Source organism: Rhipicephalus sanguineus, chromosome 7 (genome assembly GCF_013339695.2).
Source record: "Rhipicephalus sanguineus isolate Rsan-2018 chromosome 7, BIME_Rsan_1.4, whole genome shotgun sequence".
In the NCBI taxonomy this organism is placed as follows: domain Eukaryota; kingdom Metazoa; phylum Arthropoda; class Arachnida; order Ixodida; family Ixodidae; genus Rhipicephalus; species Rhipicephalus sanguineus.
The window spans coordinates 160,802,861-160,816,221 of NC_051182.1; the positions used below are offsets into that span (position 1 = coordinate 160,802,861).

At 44.2% G+C, this 13,361-nt stretch overlaps 2 protein-coding genes across 2 annotated transcripts in view; one reads left to right on the forward strand and one right to left on the reverse strand.

Annotated features, from left to right (window-relative positions):
* Positions 1-13,361, reverse strand: part of LOC119399222 (caskin-1) — a 512,467-nt gene that overhangs the window by 177,448 nt on the left and 321,658 nt on the right. The window lies entirely within an intron of this gene.
* Positions 7,494-10,614, forward strand: LOC119400423 (PHD finger-like domain-containing protein 5A). The gene is made up of 4 exons (XM_037667448.2): positions 7,494-7,548; positions 7,674-7,697; positions 8,741-8,907; positions 10,380-10,614. Exons 1-4 carry the CDS (start codon positions 7,497-7,499, stop codon positions 10,467-10,469), a joined length of 333 nt encoding a protein of 110 aa, XP_037523376.1. The 5' UTR covers positions 7,494-7,496; the 3' UTR covers positions 10,470-10,614.

The following is a 13,361-nucleotide window of genomic DNA, read 5'->3' on the forward strand; positions in this document are numbered from 1 at the left end:
CTTTGTTGGGGTGAATGTACTTCTGTAACTTCCGCATTCGCATGTGTGAAGTGGACTCAAGTTTTCTTTTTTTTTGTCCGGCGCACCCTTTAGTGGGAGAGGACCTTAAGCTGAGGCCACGGCATGCTGGAGTTCCCTCTTGTAGAACACCACTCAGCTCATCCACTAACTTGAGTGCCTTCTCTAGGCTCTCCGCATTGTTGCAGTAGTGAACAATGTCCTTGCATTTTTCTAAGCCTGACAAAATCATTCTTCTTTTGTGACCCATACCGCTTTTCTGGTGCCTTGGAAGGTCACAAAACAACTCTGGTCCAGCATCTAGGAGAGGAGCACTTTGGTCACCGCTCTCCTCGTCTCCTCCACTGTGACCAGGTGCAGCATCCATTTCTGTGCTGCGGCTGAGTGAACTGGCTGCTACCGCGCCATGGCTCAGTCCAGTAGTCAGTGTCAGAAGAGGGCCATTCCTGTAGCTTTCAGGAAGGTTGTCAAAACCCCAGCCTTGCTGAAAACTAAAAACTGCGCAAAAATGTTTGCACGGCAGCTGGTGCTTGATGAAATCTCTGCAACTGCAGGAAGGCACGATAAAGCTCACTACGTAAGTCTCCCCTGGTAATGTTTGGGACTGCACTATGAACGTGCCATGCTCTTCGCCTGGTGTCACGTCACTTGCCGAAAACTCAGCAGCGTGTTGAAGTCTTTGTGAAATGTGCTTGATCACTGCTGGTGGTCGATTGTGCAGGTAAGACGGAACTGATGCATGAAATATCCTGTAGTCACTGGTAGAGGTGACGTTCATAAAATTAAATTCCTTTTCACAGTCTGGAAAAAACTGGCCGGTTAGTACGTCAATGAGACCTGCCAAGCTGCGTCGTCCGGAACAATTTTTTAGGTAACATTCCTTAAGCTTTCTGTTTTGGGCCTCCGTTCCGTTGTTCGTCGTTATTTGAAGATCGGTCATAAAGCACTTGACCCAACTCTGTTTAAGTGGCAGCCACTGGCGGGAAAAATAATGTTGGAGCTGCTCACTGTCTTTCCAGGCAGACGAAGCTTGCAGGTTGTGCAAGGCAGCTTCATATTCTTCTGTCGCAGCTCGAGCAACCTTGCGCAGAAGAGGTAGTGCTTGGTGTTTGTCAACATTATTTTCCTTGCGAGTGCACCACCTTTCCCAGGCTTGTTCACGGTGAAAGTCGCAAATCGCAATGTGTGCTTCGGGAAAAGCTACCGTGATGGCATTCATTTCTGTGACACTGCAGTCAACTATCCAGTACTTAGGATTCATTTCTGGGCACCACTGTTTAAATATCTTGAGTTCTTCTTCAATGTGCTGGGACGTTTCAAACTGCACAATGAATGCGCCCACAGTCACGTAGGCTACAGGGGTACGCACAACAAGAAAAAACAGTGGCAACGCGTAATCTGTAGTTTTGTAGGTAGCATCAAGGCAGATTACATTTTTTGCATACATTGTAAGAATAGATCGCATGAATTCCGATTGATAACAGAACATTAGTGTGTCTGTGCACTCTCTGGCCAGGATACAAGCTTGGTCGTCATCTTCCATGTCACATTCTTCGTTTAGGCTGTCATTTGGCACAGATGTCACGGATTTGGAAGGGCCGGAAAATCATGTTGGCAGTCGGCTCTCTATTTTTAAGATCCTCAACGAGGGCCATGACATTCTGCTGATCTTCATCGCTAAACCTCTCTTTTCTTAGCGCTGTTTGTATGTGGTTCTCAAAGTCTTTTTTAGTTGGAAAAAATGCCCGGGAGGACTCAGGAGGTGGTGTTTCATTAGCAAACAGTACATCTTGCACAAAAAACCTTATGCACTTTTGTACCTCCTTGACTGACGTTATTCCGCCTTTGACCAGTGTCTGTATACGTTCAGACACCCGTGGGTCAACTGGTTGGGCATGGCTCAGTGCGGTGTCAAAGGTGTGGTTCTTGTGCCCTTCTTTGGATGTGAGGGAAATGTAGTAGCGCTTTTCACTTATCCCCTCAGATGCACCTTCAGTTGTTTGCAGCTTTTCAGCCAGACGTGATAGTGCCGCCTTTGAGGCTTGTTTCCGTCTTCTCTCGCTTGCATCAGGTGGCAAGTTCAACTGAAAACACGCAAGTGCACAACTGTAATTTGTTGCATAATTCACACAAGCTGCGATCATGCTACCTATTAACAAGGCCTTTACTTCAACGTTTACTCTCATGTGGTTTGATTGGTGTGCCCGTTCCGCACAGAATGATGTAACACGGCATGCTTGCTTCATTCACAAAACAACTTTATGCCCTTGACCATGGTAAAAAAATCACAGCATATCCACGGAGTGAATGATGATGAGTGGGCGAAGCTGCGGAGGTTCATCGGTAAACTGTGAATCTTCCGTGAATTCTGCCCAGTACATCATCACGGACGTGAGATCGGGCGCGTTTATACTAAAGGTTCGATGAGTTATGACGACTTGCAGCTCACTTTAATTTTACATGTACGCTGTGAATTTTCATTGTTTAGAAAACCATTGCTTTAGAAAACATCTGGCGTCTTTCGTTAAGCAGCTGGCGTCTTTTCGTTTTGCTTTAGAAACATCTGGCGTTCTTCCGTTTTGCTTTTACAAAACATCTGGCGCCTTCGTTGGTTTATTTCATCAATCAACGGCGTTTTGAACAAAATTTTTATTGTTTAATCACGCACAGGAGAAACCTCACCAGGCACTACCTTGGAGGTAAAGAATGGCTGCTAATGGGAATGTGAGACAGAAGAAGTCGGCTTTTAGCTACCGCTGCGAATTTTTTATTGTTCAACAACGCGCAGGAAAAATCTCCCACCGGCACCACCTTGGAGGTGAAAGCGTAAGACTGGTTACGCACTACGACTACGACTACGACTACGAGGGACGAACGGGTGCCGCCTTAAGGAGCTTCGCCCCTAAAATTGCTTTTGTAGCGCAGAGCGGGATTCAGTGCGCCTCCATGTGTGACTCCTTTAACTGAGACTCAGGCTAGATCATTATGTCATTCATGTGTATGTCGTCTTTGGGCACACAAATGCCAGGTTAAATAAACTAATTGAAAGTGAATGCGTGACCATTGGTGGCTAGTGAAAGCCTACCCTTGCTGAGAGTTGCCACTAGTTGGCATGCCAGAGCAAAGTAATGCAATGAAAGAGAGTAAATGGGCAGGGAAGGTGTTCTGGTATTTGTATAGGAGGAGTGTTGACTCACAGTGGAGAAAACTTAGTCATCATTCCAGCTTAGGATATTTATTTATTTATTTATTTATTTACTTATTTGCCATTCCTTGTTAATAAAATACTTTTCAGGAACTTGGCAGCAACAGAGTTGCAAACCAAACTAAGCAAGGCTGCCACGTGCACTCGAGCCTTATCTGGGTTCCAACACAATGAAGCAACCTCTGGGACAATGGATCCTAAATGGGAAGGCTGAGAATGATCACTTCCTTGTGTCGCTACAACTTGCATAAGCCACACATATCTACGTATTTTTGCATTTTACTGCTGTCACAAGTGTCCTTGGAAGTCTCATTGGAATTGTTTAATTCGCAGAAACCGAGGTTGTGTTTTACTTTGTGTGTTAAGCTGACACAACACCTGGCAAGGTGGTAAACAAGCACGCCTCACAAGATTAGCCTATTCTGAATTAGGGCCTCTGTATGCTCAAGCTGTACTGCTGCTCCACACAGTGTGTGGTCACAAATAGCCATGTACGCAGGAGTCGCATGGGCAGCCTAGATGCACACTCTGATTGGACAATGTGATGTCTGTTCAGTGCTGGCAACAGTTCAACAGAAGGTCGGCAACAATCACCAACAGTAGACGACCATGGCATATTCCTTGCAAATGTGGGTTCAAATTTCTACTTGTAGCTATGCTTGTGAATGGCTGCAAGCATACATGTGCATGTGCACATACACACAAATGTTCTTAGACCATTGAATAAGGGGCCTGTTGTGGCAATAGTGTTGTACGTTACGGCGCTTGAGCATTATTTGTGAACGGTTTAGCATAGAGATGCTTTGCTTCTTGAATATAGCTGTAGAGTCTATCCTCTTTATCAATGATCACATGCGTGAATCTTCAAGTATACAACATGTTCATTTACTTCCGCTTCCACGTTCCCATTTATTACGCTGTGAAGCTTCAAAGTAAGCATGAAGTACTGGAATCTAGGAATGCTTTTTTCTTTCCCTTCCAGTACAAAACCACCACAGAAGGTCTGTATTACCAAACATTAATTGTTATGCTTGCTGCTTGCAAACTTTTCAAGCATAATGAAACCTGACTCGAACGTATACACGAAAGTTCTGCTTCGATATAAGAATTGCTGCAAGTGGCGAGGTTTCGGCAAGGAATCGGGAGTTAAGCAGTGCACATGTGCAATTTAATATGTGCGACATAAAAGCAACATGTGCGCAAAATTGCACCTTACGCAGAGATGCCTCAGATGTTTTCGAGGGCAGAACATTTGGTTGAAAGTAAATGTTGGTTATTATATTGCTGACAAGACACATTGCTAGGATTGAAACCATGAAATGCTAACATTTTTGCATGTGCTGAATGTGTCTCCATAAACAGCAGCGTCATCTCAATGATATGTCAAGAAGCGAGGTAGCAAGCCAAGGCCTCGCGTGCCGCTTCGCTTCGAGCAAGCCCTATTTTGGCTGTGGAGACGTCACATTGCAACAGCCTATGAGAGACACACAGATGGGCGGTCGCCGGCTCAAGCAAAAGTTCAGGGCTGCTTTTCGTGATGTCAGGAGCGGCGACCACTAGTGGCAGAACATGGGCTGCCTGTGGGAAGGTACAGTGTGGCTTGAGCGTACAGAGGCCCTTGCAGGCAGCTTTTATTCATTACAGCTGCACAGGCATGTAGCCAGGATTTTTTTTCGGGGAGGGGGGGGGGTCCAAGGTTTAGTTGGTCGAAAAAAACGTATTTCCATGGCAAAAAGAAGAAGAAAGGTTGCCCAGGAACACAGAAGGCTGGACAAATTTTTTTTTTTTTTTTGGGGGGGGGGGGGGGGGCTGGCCCTCCCCCCTGCCTACGTGCCTGCAGATGCATGATGTTTTAAATATCACTTCCAAAATTCAAACAAATTCACTTAAGTTCAAGTCTTCCGGCCTTAGGTCTACTACAGTACTGAAAGTTGGGCGAGTTGGCCCTCATTCATGACTTTTGTTCATGACTTTTGTGGTACTCATTCATGACTCTACTTGTTCATTCAATCCCTTGGTCCCATTTTAATTTCTGTACTCACACAATGCTCAGGAAAGACTTCAATTTCAGTTATGTGCATTGTAGCTGGGCAGCCTTTCTTCTTGGTTCCCTGTACCTTGATCTTCATTTTCTTGAATGTGTCTGCATTCCAGTCACAGGAGCCAATGCAGGAGGATTTCTGTACAACAAAAGAAAAAAAAAAGGGGGGGGGGGGAGGACAGGTCTCGTTGTTATTCATCCTAGAAGAGAATTTTGACCTAGATTGCCTTTTTACGTAATCAGCTTGCTCTCTGAGCTGATTTATAAATAAAACTGACATTACTCACGATAGAGAGGCCAGGGTTAGCTGTTATAGAGAGACCAGAAAGTTAGCTGTTATTGGGCAACATTACCGAAACTACTTTGTTAACTCGTGAAGAATAAATATGTTCTACCTGCATTTCTGTTTTTGGCCCACACTTAACTTTGAAAAGCAATTGTGGAAGCCACATACCTTTTAATATTGAGCTATTTGTATCTTACAAACCCTTGTGCAGCTATATTAAATTCTATTCTCACTGCACTACTTTATGGTACGCTCCACAAATATCTATGTTCCTCTTAAAGAGCTGCGGTATATATTACAGATCATTACTTATTTGTGTGTGTGTGTGTGTTATTGTTGTGTGAAAACTGTTATTGTTGTGTGAATGTCTTAATGTGCAGTCCGTCCCCTTTCCCAAATGTGAAAGTCTGTTCCATTTTTTGTACTTTGCATTTGTTTGATTGTTATGGCGGAAATGCAGGGAGATGAAAAGGAAAATAGAAACACAGAAACACAAGTACAGTCAAAGAGGTTTCTCTGCACCCCGCACGTGCCACGGACTTGAAGAACAGAGGGAGAAAGGCACGGTCCCTGTGGCTTTCAGTGTTCTTTCACGGGGTGGGCGTGTAGGTCGTAAAAACGACGATGTCAAGGACGCTCTCCGCTTTCTGCAACCCCGAAAACGCATCCCCCCGGGTTGCCCTTCTTCCTCCTTTTCGCCGCCGAGTCTTCCAATTAAAGCTTCTCCGAATAGGGGGGGGGGGGGGCTGCTTCCAAATATTCGACAAATACAACAATTGTATTTTGTGCATGCACCTCACAGCTGCTATTCACTGCTGCTGATGTTTGCCTAAGGATGTTTGTCTATTTAAACTATGTATGGTTAGTTTCCTTTTTTCATTTTTTTTCTGCTCATATTTTGATATCCAAATAAACATTATTGCACTCTACATAAACTTGCACTTCACGTGTCTCCCTTCTTTTTTTATTATTTTTTTTTGCATGCTGTTTTATATTTCGCAGACAGCCACCTCATGCAGAATTTGACTCACGTTTTGTTCTTGCTGTGACTGCACATTGTGACGATCCTTCCCAAAAATGCAGCCCTTATGGACAGAAGACAGTACCCTGAAAGGGGCTGTGAGAGATATTGGAACCGCACCTTTTGACGCAGAAAACACAAGTTTGGCTGGAAAGAGAGAGACCGGAATAAAATGAGACTTCTAGCTGGCAGCCCGTTTTCCACTTGCTTTGCGGAGAAGTTTGAAGAATACATACCTTTCCTTTGCCGTTCTTCTGACTTGTAATGTGATGACTCAGTTGTGTAAGAAACGTTCATTACCGCGAAGTCGCGGGTAAGAGCTTGAAGCGAAGTCTTGGATTCCACAAATCCTGTCCATTGCGTCCCTTCTCTCCAAGTCCCTGAGATGCTTGCGCCGCGTATCCTCTTCAGTGCCATAACACTCGCTTGAACTAGCTGCACTACTCATTGCATGTGGGCATGAAGCTACGCTCTACTGGCGAATATGTCCTAAGCGCACGAGGAGCACGGCGAGCAAAGTTCCCGCGTTCTGCGCTCAAAACAAAGCGGCAGTCAAAACCGAAACTGCGAAGCGACGCATAAACCTAAAATCGAAATTAAACACCGACGTGAGAAGAGAATGCTTTTGTTTTGCGTGCATTTCGTTTCTTGTTTTCCATTTTTGAAAAGCCGTTCAAAAATAGAAAGCAATTTTGAATAGTCAATTTTGAACCGAATCGAATACTAAGGCACTTCACCATGATTGAACGTATTTTAAGTATTTCATTTTAAAATAACCTAAAAACTATTGATTTTAGTGGCGCATTGTAGAAGTGAAAGTGATACAACGTACCTTTTATTTAGCACAAACGCAGTAAACATCAAGCATTCGTTTTAAGTCAGTCGCTATCGTATCCAATCCTAACCAAGCCAGTCAGTTTCCATCATGGCGAAGCATCATCCAGATTTGATTTTCTGTCGGAAACAGGCCGGCGTCGGTAAGAACGATACGTTATTATCCATTTAAATGAACCAACAGAGCTACAAGCTATTGAGAAAGTATTGTGTAGCAACTGCGTAGTGTCAGCACTCTATAACATGTCTTCCTGTCTTGTCTTTGCAGCCATCGGACGCCTGTGTGAGAAATGTAAGTAAACGATCCCGCAACGTTTGACATCGCGAAGAGCAATCTCTCGTGCAAGCGACGTTGAAAAGGCTGTGAAAGAACCGACAGGATGCGTGAAAGGCAGTTATATTGGAAACAACTTGTAACGCATGTTTTTTTGTGAGATACATTATATGGCTTCACAAAACTTGCCTTGGAGGCCGTAGGTGCTTTCGGCGACGTATTTGCGCGGATCTTCCGTTACTTCTGTGGAACGAAAACGCGCACGGTGAAAGATCACTACGACCCGATGCTCTCCCGTTTGGTCCCGTCGTGTTCATGCGTACTGTTCGCGGCACGGATGGTCACAACGCGCGCAATCGTGTCGTTTCGAATATTCCCTACTGGCAATGAGAGATCTGAACGAATATATGCAGGACTATCTGCAATAAAAAATAGACAATAATAAGCCTTGCGCAGCACCCTATTGCCATTCACAGCAAGCAGAGTCATTTAGCCTAGCCTTAAATAATTTTGCTATCTGTACACATTAGTTCACTCTTGGGACACCTAAACAGCTTGTGTTGATTCACGTGCTGTTAATTGGGCTATCCACAGCGTCACAGTGAAATAAACGTGCCATATAAAACTCTTAACCCATCTTTTTACAGGCCTTTAAAACGAACTACGCGGGAATAGCCAGGTTTGTCTATAACAGAGGTTTGCAATGTTGCAATGCAGATAGACTCAAGACTGCTATGTTTGCGTTCACCTTTCATGCAACTTATTTCAACAAAGTCCTACACCACCTGTTTTACAGCATTCTTGTCCCCCTCTTTTTATGTTCCCACACACCTGACACACAACTTCTTACTCACAAACGACGAACCAACCTGTGAAAAATGTCAAGAACCGTTAACAGTTATACACATCCTGGTCACATGTCCCCACGCTACTACGCAGAGACGAAAATATGTCGGCCAGCTGTACAAACAACACACGCCCATCCACCCTGCCATGCTAACTTTTCGTGTTCCTTGCATGTGCGAGCTGGTTTCATTGTGCTCCTGTTTCACGTTTGGCAGGTGACGGCAAGTGTGTCATCTGCGACTCGTACGTGCGGCCGTGCACCCTGGTCCGAATCTGCGACGAGTGCAACTACGGATCGTACCAGGGCCGCTGCGTCATCTGCGGAGGCCCCGGCGTCTCGGACGCCTACTACTGCAAGGAGTGCACCATCCAGGAGAAAGACGTGAGTGGAACTTTTCCCTCGGAGCTAATCCACTACCACGCTTGCAACGGTGGGGCAGCATGAACACTTAAAGGGACCCTGCAACACTTTTTCAGCATGGTCAGAATACGCTGCCAATCGGTAGTCGAGGCTTCCGAGAACAGACAAGCCAAACATTATAAGCACAGCACACGACCTGGAATTTACAATAAATTCTCAACGTCAGCTAGAAATCGTTCCTTCTCTTGACATATGATGCCATAAATCCAAATGACCGCACCATAAACCCAAAGTCCACGGCCATTGCCTGATTTGAGCATCGCGAGCTGCATAGTCACTGCGGCAGCTGCGGGATGTCGCCACGTGCGGCATTGTACTAAAAGTTTGTGTAAAAGTCATTATTGTATAGAAGTTTTACGACCTGGATCAACTTGGCCATTTCACTCTTTTTGTAGTCATTGCTTAGGTTATGATCATCATTGATGTTTTACAACTTTGCACCTACAATTGCCAATTGTGTGAAGACTTCTCCCGTAGACGAGCACAGTTCACATGCCCGCTATACTTGCGGATAACTTTTCTTGGAAATGAAGGAAAGGCTGCAGAGCCGAACCATGTGTGTGCTACTGCTGAATAATAGAATCCTACAATTGCGTCTGTGTTTTTTACGCGAGCATAAAAAAAGACAACATTACTTTATTTTCTACGGGATGCTGTTTGAAAAAAGGGTCAGCGAGCACCAAGGAGATATTTATATTTGTTTTACTTTATGCAGTTTCACTTCGCGTTCTTGTGCCTGTGAAAATGTCACACCTTTTACATGCACCTCACAGTCAAAACGACATCTTCATCTTCAGGTGAGCGCTCGTCGGCCTCCAGCTTTTCAGACGACTCGCCGAAGGAACTTGTGGCGAATTTCACTAACAAGTGGCTGTCTAAGCCTGCGACAGCTGCTCTAATAATCAAACTGCCGTCACAGGAGATACGGAAGGTTCACAAACCAAAACTAAATTCGAAACGCGCGCTGAACCGGACTACTTCGCGGAGCAGTACATGTGCAGTAGCTCCGCCCCCGTAGCCTTTCCTTCATTGCCCAGAAAAGTTGTCCGCAAGTATACTGTGGGCTAGCCGAGGTCATCCACGGCAAAATGACCCAATTTCTTTTACTTAAGATGATCAGGGCAAGTCCATGCATCTTCACTCTCACACAAGGCGCTACAATTCTAGGAAGTCATTTTCCACTGCAGTACACAAGCAGTACCTGACTGCAAACCATGCAGGGAGGCCAACATTCTCCTAGTCTTTTTTTTTTTCTACGGTCTCCAATATGAAATGCTGTCTTGAATGCATTTCTTGTGTTTAACGTGCCAATTCTAAAGGGTACCGAGAAAAAACTAGTTTTAGGATATTCTTGAAAAGATAATGCCTTGATGCTACTGGCAGCTTAAGGATAATTGTAACAGACAGTTGACATGTTTGTTTTTTGACTGCAGAGAGATGGCTGTCCGAAGATTGTGAACCTGGGAAGCTCCAAGACTGACTTGTTCTACGAAAGAAAAAAATACGGCTTCAAAAAAAGGTGACAGGGTGGCTGAGGAAGCCTTGCAGCCTCGGGCAAGGCTTCGCGTCTACATGTCCATTTCATCTCTCGCCACCCTGTCGTTAGCAACATTTCCTGGGCTCTCAAGTTGATCATTTGTTTTTCCATTTTTAACTATTTGATTTGAATGAAACCTTTGTACACATTCTGCAGCCTGTTTGTCTTCTACTCCAAGGCTGTGTACGTGGCACTTCAGTGAAATGGGTTGTAGCGCGTTTTGACAAAAGTTGTTGCCACAATGGACCCTCACTGACACACTCTAGAGCGTGTGTATACTTGGGGAGGTGCAAGTACAAAAAGTTATAGCAAGCTATTGCAATAAGTGAATGGTCACAACTACCAGTCTAGTGTATGATGTGCCCTGTACATTTCCTTGCAGTCCTCATGCATGAAAATACAGTCGCTGTGTTTGGTCCTCAGAAACAATGTACTGAATCTAAAATAGACTGAACCCCAGAAAAGCATGCATCATTTGTAATGGTTGGCATTTGCAGCTGAAAACTTCTCCAGGCAAAGCAAATTACCCCGCAACATGAATGTCAATGTTGTCTGCTTGTTGGCTCACGCTTGGCTGTGTTCCAACCACCTAAGAACCTTTGTTTTCCAGGCAAGAGGCTAGGTTTGTACCAAAGCACTAGTACCAAGTTTGTACCATTTTGGGCAGGAAAGCTACTGGTAAAGCACTAGGCTAGCCCAGCAGTCCTGCGCAGATTTGTCTTCTTACTGAAAGTTTTCACGTAACGTGATATTGAGGAAGAAATTGCAATGCTTGCTGCCTACAGTGTTGAACTAGGTGTTGCTGCCTTGCACGTTTGGGAAAAAAAACGAAAAGAACACAGCAGCTAGATCTGGCCAAAGCAAAGTGGTACCAACTTGCACTCAAGTTTTCTATGGAGTTTTTCTTAGACTAGTTATTTTTATGCATGGAAAGCTTTACGGGGTTGCCAAGTTGAATTAAGTTTGAAGTAAAGCACAATATTTTCGTAATGATCAACAGCTGTCTAGCCCTGGCCAATCAGCAATGCAATTTGCAGTGTCAGTAGCAAAGAGATGACCAAGCACTTAAAACGTGGCCTTCAAAAGCTAATTAGAAATCAACTTCTCTTTTTAGCATCATGATCGGAAAGGTAATATCTGTCACGCTTATATTTCCTGTGGCCTAAGAGATTAATTATTTGGGTTAGCTGATGATGCATGCCAAGCAAGACCGATTTGGAAGAGTAGTTTCATGGTACAAATGAAAGCGCAACCCAAATCAAATACAACGAAGAAATGCACAACCACATCACAGCGTTTGTGATGTGGTTGTTGCTTATTGTCCTGCTTTATTAGCGCTCTGAATACACATTAAATCTTAACAAAACTGTTTGTGTTTAAATGCACCTGCTGTGACCACCACAGGATTAAGCAGATAACACAGGACGCTTCGTTCTTTTCTGTCCTTGGAACTCTGCTTTTTATTTTCAAAAGGGGGAGAAAAAATCGCCAGTAATGGACAGAGGTGAAGGAAAAGAAAAGACGGAACACTCAAGGCATTGAGACAAAGACACTATGTTCTCTTAGCTCAGGCCAGCATCAACCATCTCTGGCTCTGAACTCTCTAAAAATAGTTAATCGTCTATGACACATCGATTATCTAACCGCTGCAGAATAGAGAAAACAAATAAAATCTTTCTCCTCATCGACTCTTCACACTTTTTGGTCTACGACCGCAAACAACAACCGAAACCGCTTCACTTTTTTTTACTATACCGTTCGCATCGCAAGGGTGAGCGGCGTTTTGAACGAGAACAGATCATCGGCTCAACGAATGACATTGCGAAGAAGAGCATTCCGCGAAATGGTTCTCATGAGAACAAATGTGTCGCGATTCCCAAATTACCTTTTTTTTTCAGCAATTAGTTGAGGTGGTTACTTTTTTTGGCACTATGATTTGAAAAAACTCTGCTGGCTATGACTGTCTCTCACGAGACTAACGATGCTGGTCTTAAAATGAGACACACATATGCTTGTGACGGTGGCTGGTCGCTAACCAGGCTAGACACGAACGAGTCTACGTATTCAAAAAAACAACACCGTAGAGGACGTCCCACAGACTTTGAAGAAGGCGATATGTTTAACTTGCCTTCGGCTTTCGAGGCTAACGGAATAAAGTGTGAAATGTCGCACGGTACACCGCAGTAGTTCTAGTATGATGTGTGCCACACACTCTCCCTAAAACATTAACGTCTAATCTTCGTCGTGCATCTGCTTTAGCACATCGAAACAGTCACTAAAACCTATCACTATCTGCAATCAGATATGTTAACTTGAAATAGGCATTCCCGTGTGTCACACCTGTTGGGAATTCACAAACGCCGCTTCCCGTGTAGTACACATTTCAAACGAAAACTCAGTGGAATCGGCTGGTATTTGATAGACGTTACTTTTCAGTGGCATTCATGCAGAATGGAGTTTATAAAAAGTGTGCTCTAAAACCAGCATCTTGTTTTTTAAAGTTCTTTCAGGGGTATTTTAGCCTTCGAGTGTGATGAATGCTAGATTGTCAGCTGCTGCGGACAAATGGAATCTATGTGCTACGTAGTATTGCCTTGCTGAACCTCGGAAAAGCGGCACTGCCGTGGAAAACAGGAGCTAGTATGATTTCATAAAAGCCACTGCCATCAACGAAACGAATGGAAGGGTTGTTGTTGTAGTGCAAGTTTTTTTTTTTTAAGGTCTACGAAGTGCATTTTCAGTTTCAACTTCTGCGCTATCGCTAGGAAAGTGGTGTCTTCGGCAATAGGATGCTTGATTGGTCGTCTATTAACAACAACAAAGGAAAACTGGCTACCAACTTTGATGAAAAGTTTGGACAAACTGAAAAACGCGTCAT

Bases quoted from the DNA above. Each gene is read 5' to 3' on its own strand.
- LOC119400423 (XM_037667448.2), top strand. From the start codon at position 7,497: ATGGCGAAGCATCATCCAGATTTGATTTTCTGTCGGAAACAGGCCGGC. The intron at 7,549-7,673 runs GTAAGAACGATA...TTGTCTTTGCAG, and splicing joins TCGGAAACAGGCCGGCGTCG to CCATCGGACGCCTGTGTGAG. The intron at 7,698-8,740 runs GTAAGTAAACGA...CACGTTTGGCAG, and splicing joins CGGACGCCTGTGTGAGAAAT to GTGACGGCAAGTGTGTCATC.